This window comes from Hibiscus syriacus, unplaced genomic scaffold, assembly GCF_006381635.1.
Source record: "Hibiscus syriacus cultivar Baekdansim isolate YM2019G1 unplaced genomic scaffold, ASM638163v2 tig00003041_pilon, whole genome shotgun sequence".
In the NCBI taxonomy this organism is placed as follows: Eukaryota; Viridiplantae; Streptophyta; class Magnoliopsida; order Malvales; family Malvaceae; genus Hibiscus; species Hibiscus syriacus.
The window spans coordinates 9,559,322-9,574,778 of NW_024061960.1; the positions used below are offsets into that span (position 1 = coordinate 9,559,322).

Consider the following 15,457-nt stretch of genomic DNA (forward strand, 5'->3'; position numbering starts at 1 on the left):
AATTATTAAATTAAAATTAGTAAAACTGAGTTTCAGTCTGGATACATTCAACTTCAACTTTATCAAATCTAGAATTTCAAATTTACTTTAAAACTTGGAATTTTAAACCTTACAAATATATAGTTGATATTTTAAATCTTAAAAATTTATCAATTTTCAAGTCTAGGTTTAGGGGTATCAATCTTGCAAACACTCATTTAGTTTAAGAATTATCAAAATAATGCGTAAGCAATTACAAAGTTTAAACTTCAAAGTAACAATCCATAAATATAACAAATTAACATATTACAACCATATCCTTAAAATAAGATAAATAACATCCTAATTATTTTTAAAAAAAAATTAACTCTTGAACTTATTGAGTAGAGACCTTGCTTTACTCAACACGTTAAGGTGTCAAGTTGAGTTCGAGTGTGAGTCGAATTAACTTAAATCAAGTGTTAATTGAATTTTAACCTAATCAAATTTAAATTGTTATCGAGTTGTTCAACTTAGTTAGCACCCTTATTTACATCGAATATATACCCACACTTAGCTTCATGTTTAGAGAACATGGATAGGTAATACTGATCATTCACACATAAATAAAAGCCAGGTTTAAGTTTTATGAGAGGAGAATAAATTCGTGTTTATCAATCAGACTTTATTCCCCCACTAGTGAAATTTCAATATTCAATTTTATATTCTCCCTGGAACTAGAACTTGGTTCTGTCCTTTTAGGCCTTTGTTGGCAGAAAGGAGGAGATGGTAAACATGACCATAACCAGGCATAAACTGAAATCGAAATGCCTAATCCTTATTTAACTGTTCTGGTCCTCAACCTTTCTTCTTCAGTAACTCTCGGAGACCTCAATGCATATTTCTCTAACTGTGGCCATGTCGAGAAAATCCAGCTTCTGGGGTAATTCATTCAAACTTCTCCACCTTCATCAATTCTTCATATCTTTATTTTTTGTTTGTTTGTTTGCGCAGTGGGAATAGAGACCAATCACAGTCAGCTCTGATATCTTTTAGGCAGCCATATGCTTATCAAACAGCTCTTCTCCTTAATGTAAGAAAATAATTACATTCATACTTTCATTCGTTTTGTATTTGATCGTGTGTGGCATGGCACTCGGTTTGCAGAATGCTATTTTTGCAGGCCGACAAATTCGAGTTCTGCCGAAGAATGATGCTGCGGATCCTCCGGTCTCATATAGAACAATTCCTATTGTTTCCGAGGTAACTTCCTTTCCATAGGGCCAAAGAAGGTAACTGTGTTTATTTGAGTCTTTATGCATTCGACTCTCTATATTTAGAAGACCCGAGGAAGCATTCGAGCCGTGGCGGATGCGATAGCTTCCGAAGGGGTTAAAGCGTTGAACCGGTCGAGAGATGCACTCGAACACAAGTTCAAATTATCGGAGAAAAGTCGAATGGTGATGGACAAAACCAGGGTGGCAGTGTGTGCGGCTGATGAGGCAATTTTGGCGGCGGAGGAGGCGGCGAGAGACTTGCCGAACAGGATCAAGAGTACTAACTATGTTGCGGTTGGTGCTACTTGGTTCTCTGGTGTGCTTCAGAAAACATCCAAGCTTGTCTTAGAGCTTGGCAATAGGAAGGGTCATAGTGCCAACTCTAGGCCCTAGGGACCATATATGGGTTTCTTTTTATTTGGACTTAACGTATATGCTTAATTATAGGAATAAATTATTATTATTTAATAGAAGTTATTATTATTATTTTAATTATTATGCACTGAAATTTTTAGTGAGAAAATGATGCGATTCTTAAATAATTAACATAATAATACATTTAATCATCATTGTTTATATGTTTTTTATTAGTTTGATCTATAATTGAAAATACCATCAATATTTTTTATATTTTCCAGATTAATTGCTAAGAATTTAAATGAACACCTTTTTAATTTTCAGGACATTATCAACAAATTCTCTAAATCAAATACCAAACAAAACTTAAAATTTGAACCATTTTTTTAATAATATGAAGTAATTACAAAGTAATATTTTTTTATAATCTTTTATAATCATTAATAACGCACATCCTACAAATATAAATATTTGAACTCAAGACTTAAGAAAAATATCATTCTCTTTAACGAGTTTAAAACTAAAACCAAATTTTAAAAGCCTGTAATTTTCAAACTCTGAATTTGTTTACACCGACGATAAGTCACACCAACGTTGGAAATTAAATAAGTTCCTTTCTCATTAAATTTTATATTGGTCCATGAATTGATCGAACTCAAAACATCTAATAATTCAATCTTACTAGCACTACTAATACTTTCACCCCCAATAAAATAATTTTAAATTTAATTAAACTTTTATATATGTATAAATTATGTTGTTCAAATTTAAATTACTTAAAAAAGATTAACATTCCCTTACACCTAAAGTTCACGATGGATTGATGTTGTGTACTGAATTGTGTTTAGCTTAGTCATTGTAAAATAAAATAAAATATTGAATATAAATGACATGTTTAGTTTTGACATATATATAAATATTCAGATACTAATGAATTGATAAAAGGAATTTATTTAATACACAAAAGTAATTTTTTTAAAGATAAGATATTTAAAATTAAATATATCGAAACTCAAAGTATCACGTCAATTTTGGTAAAATAATATATATCAATAAATTGCAAATCAACTGGACTAAATTGAATTGATTGATAACCTGAGAAGAAAAGCTGGAAAGAGTTTCTCGTGTCATGTGGATAAATATAAACAGTTAAGACTTTTTTGCCCTTTTGTCGCGGTTGCCTTTGCTTATCTGGAGACTCCGCTGGACCCTCACTGCCCTTCAGTTTCACCCTCCTTTTGCAATTGCATGTAACCTTTTAACCTATATCATTCCTCTTCATTCAAACCAAAGTCTCTTCAATCTCCTCTTTAGGTAAATATTATTTCTTCCCTTTCCCTGTTTTATTTTTCCAGTCTTGTTGTTCTGTTAAATATTTTTTTCCTTCTGAAGTTGGAATTTGTGTATGTTATTTGAGAGATCATACGTGTAACCCATGTTTCTTTCTTTCCTTTAAGTCATCCCTTTGACTTGCTTCTCTTTTGTTTTCAGTTTCTCCGCGGGGGGGGGGGGGGGGGGGGGTTCGTCTTCAATTTGGGGAAACTTGTTATATTTTAGGGTTTTGGGTAGGATTGAAACAGTGGAAATCGGTGGATTTGGAATCACTACGGAAGAGGTTTTTTTTTTTAATTAATGCTCCCACCATTACAAGTTTGTGTTCAGTTTTTTTCATTTTTTTGTTTTGTTTCTTTAAGTGTATATATGTGTGTTGTATGTATGTGTTATTGTACTGAGGTGATTCAAGGATTGAAATTCTTGGATTTGTTAGGTTTTTCTAAATTTGAACGTTCTGGTTTAATAGGGTTTTGGTGTTAGAGGGACAATGCAGAATAATTCATCAAAGAGCAAATGTACATCTGCCTGTCACCAATTGATGGTGGACAATGCCAAGAACCGACTAAATTTTCTCCAAGAACAGTTCAGCGGTCTTCAAGCCGCTAGGAAGGAAGGTCGAGCCGGTGATGTTGCAGTGTTAGAGGAGCAAGTTTATCAGAACCTTCGTGAGTGGAAAGCTGAGCTCTGCACACCATCCCAGGCCTCATCTTTATTGGTTTGTTTCCTTCTATTTTATCAACGCTAATTTAAACTCTTTGCATCAATCTACCCATAAATAAAATGGGGCGTAAACTCTGGTTTTGAACTCAGTAGATAGATTTTCTGTGCCTAAACAAGAAGCAACTTTGGTGAACTTTATGTAGGATAGTCTTGGATCGTTTTCTCATGATATAAACCGATTGTTGCAAATTTACGAGGAAGAAGATGATGCCACAAGTGCATTAAAGGAACCACCAGTGCTGAAGCCTGAGGTTGATGATCAAAGCCTAAATCCGGGTAATTTACCTCTATTTCCAGAGGTGAGAGCTTTTCCCCCCATTGTGATTTTAATGTGGAGAAGAATTAATTCTTTTGTTTTACTTTTTCCCCTCCATATTTCTTCCTAAAGCACCATTACACTGAAAAGGAAGGAAATTATATATAAGCTAAAGTTTATGTCAAATTTTTATGTTTTGGTTTACTATATAATATATTTCTTTATTGTTTGCTATATATAAGTATATATTTATATAGTTCTTTATAAAGTAAAGGTGGATGGAGCTGTCATACACTGGTGAAACACTAGAAAGTCTAGGTGCCACAAGTGTAATTTCATTTGATAAATCCATTATTGTTGAATATGAACTTGGTTGGTATGAGTGTTTCTTAATTGTGTTTCTGCGACCATTTTTACTTTTTCATGTGCAAAGTGCATCATATCTAAGGAAAAGTTATATTATATTCTTTTTGGTATTAAGCTAATAGCTATTGCATGTTGATTTATTTCTCCTAACTCTAATCATTTTATATTAGAAGTAAAGTAGGTGATGGTTGCTTTGGTGTTTTCTTTATTTCAACGTCTGCATCACTCCCCCCCCCCCCCCCAAGTCCTCTCTTGTTTTGTGGCCATATTTGGTTTCTTTTTAGTTTCCAGTAGTTTAATGCTGATCCTTTGCGTGAAGTTTGACTGGAATTGGCACACATTTTCTTTGTCAGGACTATTTTGTGAATCATGAGCCACCAGAACAATCATTTCAAGGGTTTGATTTATGTAAAGTTTCTACCTCAGCTAATGCTGACATGAATTATCAATTGGATTATCATACATTTGATTTACAACAAGAGTTTGACCATGGGCTTCCCATTGGTGCCAATGCGACTGAAGATTATGTGAAGGATGCTAGCCCCAACATACTGTCGAATATCTCTCCTCCACCATCTGCTTTCATGGGGCCGAAGTGTGCTCTCTGGGATTGTACAAGGCCGGCCCAAGGATCTGACTGGTATCATGACTACTGTAGCAGTTTTCATGCTACCCTAGCTGTGAATGAAGACCCCCCTGGCACAACTCCAATTCTACGCCCTGGTGGAATTAGCTTAAAGGATAATTTACTACTTGATGCAGTTCGAGCAAAGGCACAGGGTAAGAACGTTGGCATTCCTCAATGTGAAGGTGCTGCTACCATGAAATCACCTTGGAATGCTACAGGTAAAATAACATGTCTCTCTCTCTCAGTAAAACATAAAATAAGAATAATAATATTCTTGTTTATCTTGGAAGTATGGTAGATAATGTGGTTTGTGGCTACTTATCTGAAATAGAGTGCCTGGTTTCTCTGTACCACTTTTCTTTAGGCAATTTTGGCATGTGTATTTGATTTTGACAATAAAAAGCATGCCCTCTTTTATCCTTTCTCTTGCTATCCATGACAAAGGCCATCCCTTTATTGCAGAGCTTTTTGATCTTTCTTTACTTGAGGGTGAAATAATAAGGGAGTGGCTCTTCTTTGATAAGCCTAGGAGGGCATTTGAGAGTGGAAACAGAAAGCAGAGGTCGTTACCAGATTACTCTGGACGTGGTTGGCATGAATCAAGGAAGCAGGTGATGAAGGAATTTGAGGGCCAGAAGAGGTCATACTACATGGACCCTCAACCGGCTGGGAAATATGAATGGCACTTGTTTGAATATGAGATCTATGGCTGTAATGCTTTTGCTTTATATAGACTGGAGCTGAAGCTTGTCAATCAAAAGAAAAGTCCGAAAGTGAAAGTTCCTAAGGATTCGCTCGCCGATCTGCAGAAGAAAATGGGAAGGCTTACTGCTGAAGTTCCTGGAGATGGCAAATCTCCTGGTAAGGGCAAGACGAAGGTCAACAAGAAAGTTGCCGCCGAAATTGCTGATTCGGCTCAAGACGGACAAGCTTGAATTATGGTTCTAATGTTCCAAACAGCAGAAAATTGACTAGTTTGTTGTGCATTTGGAATCTAAACATCAAGCTAGCTTTAGTTGGTCTATAGATAGAGATCAAATATTGCGAAGCCATTTTCTGAAATTACTTTTTCTTTAAATCCTTCTTCGGTTGCTGCTTGGTGACTTCTATTCTACAAGGGAGCATCTGGTGCATCACTCCATAAACTAGAATATGGAATATACTGTTTAACTGCTTATAGATGGTGTTTCGTGTACAGAGCAAGTTAGAAACTTCTATCATATTAAACTCGGGAGGTAAATGGTAATTGTAGATGAAAAAAGTTCCATAGGGAGACATATTGAATTCTCCCTAATGGTACTGCATTGTTTTATCTTCCTAATGGTGTTTGCATTTTTAAGTTTATTATGTGGTGGTTGTTTGGACTTCCAAGTTTCTTTCTTGTAAGTTATATGTCTACTGGTAATTAGCATAAGACAATATAATTGCCATATCTGAATGGTGATGCACTTGCATGAAAGTGATAAGCCAATTGTAAGATAATAATGTTTAGGGTTTAGGGTTCAAGGTTTAACTAATAAGCCGCCCTTCACCATTGTCGAACTTGCATGGAGACTAGCTTTTCTCTTTAGTGTTTGTCGAAACAACACGAACGTTGATGTTCGAAATAAAAGCAGACTCTTTGCAAAGAAAAATTGAAAATCTTACATTTTAAGGATCTTTCAAAGTACATCCAAGACAACAAGGAGAGAGGCAAAATTTAAGCTCCTCCATAACAACAGTTAAGTGGTTAAACAAAAAAAAAACATAACTGAATTCTACACTCCATATGAACTAATCAGGCTATATTTCTGAGCTCTCAAGGGAGTTTTGGTCCTCAAAGCCTTTTTCATTATTTTAGAATAGAACAACTCATGATGGTCCGGTCATTTGAGTTTTAGAATAACTCAAAATATGCCCGCCTAAGGGACACAGAAGGCAGCCGTTCACACAATAAAGCATCCATCTACGCCTTCAAGGAAGTTACAAGGTCTTCAGAGCAATTCTGCAAAACGGCATTCATTTAGTTGGCAGTTTGAAGATATGAACAAAGTTAAATGTCAGCAGCCACATGTACCAACAGATAGGCGATAACTGAATTCAAAGTCTAAATGGAGAAAATCGGAAAACAAAAAGAACAGCAGCGAACAGCTTAATGAAAAAAAGAGGAAATCAGAAACCTGAACAAGTTCAACACATTTTCAACAGAACAGAATGGGAAGGATGCCAAATCCACAAATTAGTAAAAACGAAGTGGGTGAACATGAAATAAAATGGATTTTAGTTCCAAGTACCATTAGTGGTCACATTCGGCAACATAATACCTCATTCAGCAGTTTCCATATAAGCTGTATGTATACAAATGAAACGTACTCACGATTATACTAATGTATAAATGATAAATATATAAAAGTAACGTACTATCTTTCCCACTTTTCTTGGTAAGAAAAAATGAACTAACCTTTTAGCAACTCCATCAAACAATTGTGCATTCTACCGCTCATAAATTTCAAAAACATCTAGACCACAAGGCTTTATAGCATGTTCAGCTCAATTGTTTAAGTGGAGTGAGGTTTGTAGATCCTCAGATGTATACTCTATGTTCAAGTTTGACCAAATGATAAAGGAAAAGGAGACAACAAACTTTTCCTTTAGAAAAACTCCAACAATTTCTTGGTTGTTTCAGCCAGCAAGTCAAAGATAAGCTATAAAACTTTATGCACCAGAAGTTGCACACTTGCAATGAAATAGTCATAAGAAAATCACCATATGTGAAACTCAAATACCCAAAGATAAAGCAATGCTTTATTATATTTCTTTTTCTCTTTTTATCATTCATATTCATTTACAATCCATGTTTGTAGTTTACGTCTGCTGCTCCAACGATATCGTCCCAATGTTCGAACATTCATGTTCGTCTTACAATCCATGTTTGTATTTTATGACTTTAAAATGCTCCAATTAGCCCCTAATATGCAATCCCAAGGAATCAATTTTGACCAACAACAATAACACAATCCGTTTCAATCATAAAAGGAATACACAGCCCTGTTTGCTTATTTCATTGTTGATTCAAACTAGAGAGGAGTACAGGGATCAAGTCGATGTTCACAATCACAAAATTAAATCAGAACGAATAATGAAATCAGAAGGAGAAATCAAACATACCATCCACTAGAACTAGGGAGGTTTCCGCTGGATCTGGGACGAGGAATCAACCCCAAATCTGAATAACCGCCTCTTTTGATCTTCTCGTAGTCGCCTGATTTGGGACGCCTATCTTCACCAGAGAAAGCCAACGAGCCAAAATGCTTCAACCCCTGTTCTCTCCCTCGCAAGACTTTGAGTTCGGGTTTCTCCTCTTTTCCCGCAAAACCCGGCCTAAGATGAGGCGGGACAAATCGACCTGATTTAATAGACCCAGAAACGGTCACAGCATCCTTCTCCTTCTTCTCCGGACCGGAAATCGAAACCCCAGAACCGGGTCGCAAAGAAATCTGATCAGAAGACGGTGGGTGATCCAGGACAGAAGCAGAAAGAGGTTTTGGCTGTTTGGGCAGCGTTGGGGACACGACGGGAGGAGTCGAAACAGGCTTCGGGGAAGGACGGGTCAGGACGAGGATGCGACCATGGGTTTTGACATTGCTGGCGGATGAATAAGAAGCAAAAGAGGAGTGGCTTTGGTGATTGGTATGAGTATTCTTGTGGGAACCAGAAGAAGAAGAAGAGGAAGTCAGATTCTTCTCGATGACATGATTGAAATTAATAGAGGTATATTTGTTGGTTCTAGCCATACACCACTATCTCCGCCAACTTCTTCACCTCTTTCGTTTCGTTTATAATTTTGATACAACCCAAATTTCACAAGTAGTCGCTTTTCTTTTTGGATAAAATGAAGGCGGTGTTTATATATATATATATATTTGAAAGCATGTATTTTTGTCTGTGGGCTGTCGTGCTGCTGATCTGATGGCATTAGCGACGCCGATGAAGTTCGGACCAACGGGGAAGAGTCATTGCGGGGCTTCCATAGGCTGATGTGGATAGATCTCAGCCGCCAAATTATGCCTTTTCTTTTCTATTTTCAATTAATTATTTGATTATAAAGTAAAATTTGATAAAAAAATATTTATTAAGTAAAAATATATAAAATGAAAAACAAAGCTTTTCCAAATCCTAAATATTTTGAAATTTATAATTTGTATATACCAAACAAAAAAACTAATAAAATTGTTTGTCTATTTTAAAACCCGGATTTTTTTTTTATTTTATTGTTTTCATATCAATAATACTTTGTTGTTTTTAAAATATTTTTTGAAAAATAGTTTTTTCCATTTTATTAGTAAATAATTAGAGTGTGTTTTGAAAAATAGTTTTTTTTTAGGTTAATTTCATTTGGGTTCTGGGCCTTTTAAACAGGTATTAATATGGAGGCCTAGATGAAAATGGTTTATTACAAAGTAGACATTAGACTAAGTTGTAAGTTAGTCTTTTAATTTTTAGATAATTATACTTTAGTTCTTTAATTTTCGTAAAGTTCCAATTTGATCCCTAATCATTATTATTGTATAACATCGTTATAATAAGGATGGACAGGCTTTAAAAATAAATCATAAAATGTTTTAGCAATGTATGAACAATATTTGATTATTGTTTGGAACTTTTTAATTTTTTTATAGCATCTCTAATTTAATTTTATAGCATCTGTTATGGGACTTACTAATAAATGCATTAAATGGCTTGTTACTTATGATTTCCTGCTTAGATTTTTTCCACTTCAAGTAGTATAGTAGTGCAAATGTGCATTACTGAGTTTCACAAAGTTTAATGCTCGAATGGTTTTTTTATTTTTATTTTTCGTGTGTGATGTTAATAGGCTTTTGAATTCGAGTCGAGACAATAATATTTTTAGAGGAGCTCCAACAATGTTTTATGAGAGTAAAATATCATCCAATGGGGACGGGGGAGTTAGGAAGAGAGAAATATGTGAATCTTTATGCCATGAAATGAAAACCAATAATTATTGAACAAGTACCTCAAACTATTAAGAAAGTGGATTCAACCTAAGGAATCCAACTCTACAATTATTCAGTCTGAGTTTTATTCATCTCTAAGAGAGAAAAAATTCAAGCGCTTTTGAGAAGTTCCATAACACAGATGCTATAAACAGAACATTTGACTTGGAAGCCTTGAAATCCGGCACCCTTTGCCAGTGCCTCGAACTCCTTTTCACTCCTCTCTTTCCCAAGGTTGCAAGCCAGCATGAATGAATCAGATAAGCTGACAAACTTTGTGACAAGCCCTGAATCAGGGTATTCCGAAAGTATGTTTTCCACAACTATCACTTTCCCATTGTCCGGCAAAGCTTCGTAGCACTTCCTGAAAATTTTCAAGCAGTTTTCGTCGTCGGAACTGTGGCATAGAACCTGCACCACCAACACATACATGTCGACAACATAAGTTATACATGGTTTATCAAGTTGAGGGAATTCTTAATTTTATGTCAGTCCAACTCACTTTCATGAAAATCGCATCTCCTTTCGGGACACTCACAAACATGTCTCCACCAACATGTTCCACACCTATAACCAAATATCATTTTAAAAAACATGTTTATTTATCTGTTGGTTTTTAAAATACTTGGAAAAAACTGAAGATATCGTACCAGGGATAGTTGGAGCGTTCTCGATAACATGAGGCAAATCGAAGTTAATGCCTTTAATGCTAGGGTACTTGGAGACGATCATGTTAAGTGCGACCCCAGTTCCACCGCCAACATCGACCAGTGTTTTTACTCCCTCAAAGCCATCATATCTCTCAAGAATCCATTTCATGTCAATGCAAGATAAATCGAACATCCCTTTGTTGAAAATCATGTTGAGTCTATGATCCGTGCCGAGGTAATCAAATACAGGCATTCCGTTGGCCCTTTTAAATGGAGATCCACCATCCAACACTGCATCTTTCAAGTGGAACCTGTAAACATTCCAACATATGTTAACCGACAGATAAAAAACGTAATAAATGGATAGGAAAATGAAAGAATTGGTTACCAGCTGTCCATAAAGACCTTGTCTTGAGCTATGAGAGATATGGTGGAAACAGAGCCACCATCCTCGTTCTTGGTAAAGAATTTGCAGACGGGGCCAAGACCATAGAGTCTCTCGACTTTGCCGTCGGGAAGAGTGCGCAAGGAGCAAGTGAGAACGGAGTAGCTCGACAGCACACGAAACATGCGGTCTAGCATGAGAGGCGCATCAGGGTTGGTGGTGGAGAGCTGGGCAGCCACTTCTTTCGTGGTCAGAAAAGCGCCCGGACCAGCTTTGTCGATGATCCCCAGCAGGTCGAGCTCTATAGCCGACTTGAGGATCATGGGTAAAGCTGACGCAAAGGAGAGTTGCATGGCCATCAACATTGCTTCCTCATCGGAGCTAAGAGTTGAACAAGTGTTTTGGATTGAACCCATTGTTTTCTCTACTCTCAAACTCTGAAAAGAAAAAAAAAACTTAAAATATTGCAGAGAATGAAGATATGATGGGGGCATAGTCCATAATACCTAGCAGTGCACATATATAATGTTCTGGCATTGAAGGACATGAGCCTTTTTCTCATGGCTTAGAACTTGGAAAATTAAAATGCTGGGCGTTATGCATTTTGGTTTTAGCAGCCTCACAGGCACAGAGGCACTGTGTTGTATTAGAATAATACTAGTTTAGCAGAAGATAAGGAGCTGTACGCTCGTGGCGGCTTGAATTCTTATCTTCCTTTGAAAATTAAAATGCTCGCAAATCTCGAATGATCTACCTTTAGCATTCCCTGATCTTTTAGAATTTATAACTTGGATTACTAAATAATAATTGAAGTGTTTTTATAATAGTGTGGGATGATTACAATGTATTATATATTCATAATATTTTTAACTTATTGATAATGTACATACATCTTACAAACGTAATTACTCGAATCCAAGACTTATGGAGAGAATAATCTTCTCTTTTACTATAGGAATCACGTAATGAATTCAATAATTGAAGTACTTCTGGGTGAATAATTATGTTAACAAATATAAAATATTATTTATTGTGTTGATAAGTTTAAATTATCATAGTGAATCACATATTGTAATTATGTTGTTTATATTATTTTAATGTCCATAATTGAATTTAATATAAACGGTTTAGTAACAATATCTTACACAACATACAAAGAAAATCATTTTTATAAATAAGTGAATTACATAATAAAGCTATTTTGTATTTTGTATTTTTATTTTTAAAATAACTATGTGTTAAAATCTATTACGTTCTATAACAAAAATTGTCATTTATTTTTAATATATATGTACTGTGTTTCCTGCACTGATATTATATTATATTAACTGATATGTTTTATAGTTACCGCACTGATATTATATTATATTATATTATATTATATTATATTATATTATTATATTATATTATATTATATTATATTATATTATATTATATTATATTATATTATATTATATTATATTATATTATTTTCCTTTAGAAATAAACATAAGAATCAAAACATTATAATAACTCATTCTAATTACGCTTCAACTTAACCGGATATCCCTGGTTATACTTTTCAACTTTTAGGCAGTATTAAAATTATAATCATATTTTAAATTTTATAATTATTGTTATTTTAAATTTTAAATTTATATAATTATAATTTTACAATCAAATGATAAAAACAATATAAAAGGAATAATTAAATTTTATTAGTTAAACATATATAATTAATTGTTTTTTATAATTATATTTTTAAATAATTATATTATAGTATCTAAATATCATAATATACAAATACAAAACGGAATTAAAAACATAAACCCAAATCAATTACGTAACCTGACAAACCTAAATCATGGCCACGTTCAAATATTCACCTAATACTCAAATCAGTTACAGTTAAAAATAATATAATATTATAATATTGTCATTTATTGTAAAAAAAAACTTTACAAATATATTTTTGTACATGAACTATTTCTTTCCTGCTTTTTTATGTATATTATCTTAATTAAAATTATATTTATTATTAAAATAAATATTTCTATTAAAATGGATAAACTAAAATAGATATCATTAAACTTTAGGTGACATATTATTTATACAAGTAAACTTTCAATTTTCTCAAATTATGTACTGAACTTTTTTTTTTAACTTCAATTTATGCAACTAAGTTGTTAAATCTAAAAGATATGATGACATGGATAAAATGACATCATTTTGGTGTGAGTATTGATGCCTAAAATGAAATTATTTTAGGCACTGAACTTTAGGTGTGTATCGATTTTGTCACTAAACTTTTAAACGGTTCTATTTTTTGCACTACACTTTTTCGGCCGCTGCATGCAGCCAATCACTACCTGTCATAAGTCTTTTTCACGACAAGATCGGTATCAAAACATTTTCATTTCTCTCCTTTTTCTTCTCTTATGAATGATTTTCCACGAAACTCACTCAAAATCGATAAAATTAAATCAAGCAATTTTAGGGGTTTGGAGATTTTCTTACATTTGAGGGATTCGGGGTATTTGTTTAAAAAAATATGAATAGTGAGAAAGCATTATTTCGAGAAGATGAACAACATACATCAAAACTAGCCTCATATGACAATCATCAGAAGAGATCAGAGTATTAGCACGTCTAACATTTAAATGGATTTTTATTGATTTTGAGTTAATTTCATGGAAAACCAATCCTAGGAAAATAAGTGTGAGTGAAATGCGAACGTTTTGGTACCATTCTTGGCAAGACGATCAGTGATGGACATTGATCGATTGTCGGTGGCTGCTAAAAAAGTAAAGTGCCAAAAAATAGATATATTTAAAAGTTTAGTGGCAAAATTGATACACCTCTAAAATTCAAATCTTGAAATGATGTCATTTTGGCACTAATACTCCCATCATAAATGATGCCATTTTGTTCAGTCATCATACCTTTTGAATTTTAACGACAAGGTGGTATAATTAAAGTTAAAACAAAATTTCAAAACTATAATTGAATAAATTGAAAGTCTAATGATATAAACGATATATGGCGTAAAGTTTAGTGGTATATGAAGTAGTTTAACCCTAAAAAACCATACAAGTCTATCTCAAATATTAATATAGACAGAATATTTTATGTTGAGTCCTGGTCTGTCCAAAATATACATAACTCCATCTGACGAAGTGTCAATTTCTATCGACTGTTTTAGGAGATATTTTGTCATGTTATATGTTTTGTCAATATGTCGACTCTTCTCTTTATCAGTCAAAGAATTCTATTCTATCCACAGACAACTCTTTGTCTTCGTTCTTAGAGTTTTTATTCTGGTACATTGACTCATTCTCTCTATTAAAATTTATAGATAAGAAATATATTTTTATAAAATATTTTTATTATGAAAAATAAATATATAACCATTTAAATAAAGATAATTAAATATATAAATATATATATATATATAGGCAACAGACTTTTAAAGAAATTAATAAATATAAAAGTACAGTTTTTTTAAAAAATAAATCGACCAACTATTAATTATTTATATTAAATTATATTTATTATCATTTAAAATAATAGTATAATTATATTTTCCAACCGCTAGTTGGTCTAATAGGATGAAACACTAAATTTCTTAAGTAATGTTAAGGGTTTAAATATTAAAGTTTACGAATGGAGTTTGGATTGAGATGGTCGTCCCAATAGTATATCTCTATAAAACTCGATTTGGATCGATTAATCGATTTGATGCCATTGATAGATTAAAAAAAAGTTATAATTATATATCAATTGAATATCAACTTTGAACACTATAAACAAATTGATTCGCATCAAACACTTACCATTTTTATTTTAAAAAATCATTTAAAAGAACTATTAGTACGGAACAGGTTCGGTGAACTTGACATATTCATTTTTTATTATTTTTTGTTTTATACTTTTATTATTTTTATATTTCGGATACCTAACGGAATTATGAATATTTTTTCCCGTTATTATTCAAAGTCGTCGTTGAAACCTGAAGACAAAAGATTTGGCGATGATCTCCAGCAGGCAAGGATGAATCAAGGAAAGACGAGCAGATATAGTCGTATTTTTAAAATAAAATTATTATATCATTATATATTTTAAATATTTCTTATTAATAATTTATTTTATATTTTATAATTTTATAATTAAAAATATTTTTTTAAATAAGATTTTACGTTCATCCCTATCTATAAATCGAACTCCGTAACCAACTTTAGGATCACGAGTAAGGCTGATGCAAAGGACAGTTGCCTGGCCATCAACATTGCTTCCTCATATTACATACGTCTTAGACAATATATCAAATCTAATTATTGGCTGGTTGCCGACCTTATAGTATACATCTAGAATTAGCTTGAATTCCTTTTTATCTGTTTATATATTTTAAGGTCATTGAGCATTTTTTCCTGTCGCACTCCAATTTAAGGGTTAAAATTTTATTAATTTAAAGTATCAAATTAAAGTAGTAATAAGGGAAAAATTGGGGACAAAATTGTAAATTTATACAAGTTGTGGCTCGGTTTTGAAACTT

At 33.2% G+C, this 15,457-nt stretch overlaps 3 protein-coding genes across 8 annotated transcripts; 1 reads left to right on the top strand and 2 right to left on the bottom strand.

Moving 5' to 3' along the window:
• The first annotated feature begins 770 nt into the window (after positions 1-770).
• On the top strand, positions 771-6,265 carry LOC120172183 (transcription factor VOZ1-like). Of its 6 annotated transcripts, XM_039179714.1 has the most exons (7): positions 771-901; positions 973-1,051; positions 1,126-1,221; positions 3,394-3,642; positions 3,791-3,946; positions 4,623-5,115; positions 5,360-6,265. In XM_039179714.1, exons 1-7 carry the CDS (start codon positions 786-788, stop codon positions 5,830-5,832), a joined length of 1,662 nt encoding a protein of 553 aa, XP_039035645.1. In that variant the 5' UTR covers positions 771-785; the 3' UTR covers positions 5,833-6,265. The 6 variants fall into 6 exon arrangements, with proteins under 6 accessions (XP_039035645.1, XP_039035651.1, XP_039035659.1 ...); XM_039179720.1 differs by lacking the exons at positions 771-901; positions 973-1,051; positions 1,126-1,221 and adding an exon at positions 2,712-2,906; XM_039179728.1 differs by lacking the exons at positions 771-901; positions 973-1,051; positions 1,126-1,221 and adding an exon at positions 2,712-2,906 and having other exon boundaries at positions 3,411-3,642.
• Positions 6,266-6,611: 346 nt separating this feature from the next.
• Positions 6,612-8,764, bottom strand: LOC120172254. Its single transcript, XM_039179759.1, has 2 exons — positions 8,045-8,764; positions 6,612-6,881 (listed from the first exon to the last, which is right to left on the bottom strand). Coding segments are annotated over exons 1-2 (627 nt in total). The 5' UTR covers positions 8,671-8,764; the 3' UTR covers positions 6,612-6,880.
• A 1,167-nt stretch (positions 8,765-9,931) lies between these two features.
• LOC120172230 (caffeic acid 3-O-methyltransferase-like) lies at positions 9,932-11,652 on the bottom strand. The gene is made up of 5 exons (XM_039179748.1): positions 11,433-11,652; positions 10,930-11,363; positions 10,542-10,852; positions 10,394-10,458; positions 9,932-10,302 (listed from the first exon to the last, which is right to left on the bottom strand). Exons 2-5 carry the CDS (start codon positions 11,340-11,342, stop codon positions 10,003-10,005), a joined length of 1,089 nt encoding a protein of 362 aa, XP_039035679.1. The 5' UTR covers positions 11,343-11,363; positions 11,433-11,652; the 3' UTR covers positions 9,932-10,002.
• Between the last annotated feature and the right edge of the window lie 3,805 nt (positions 11,653-15,457).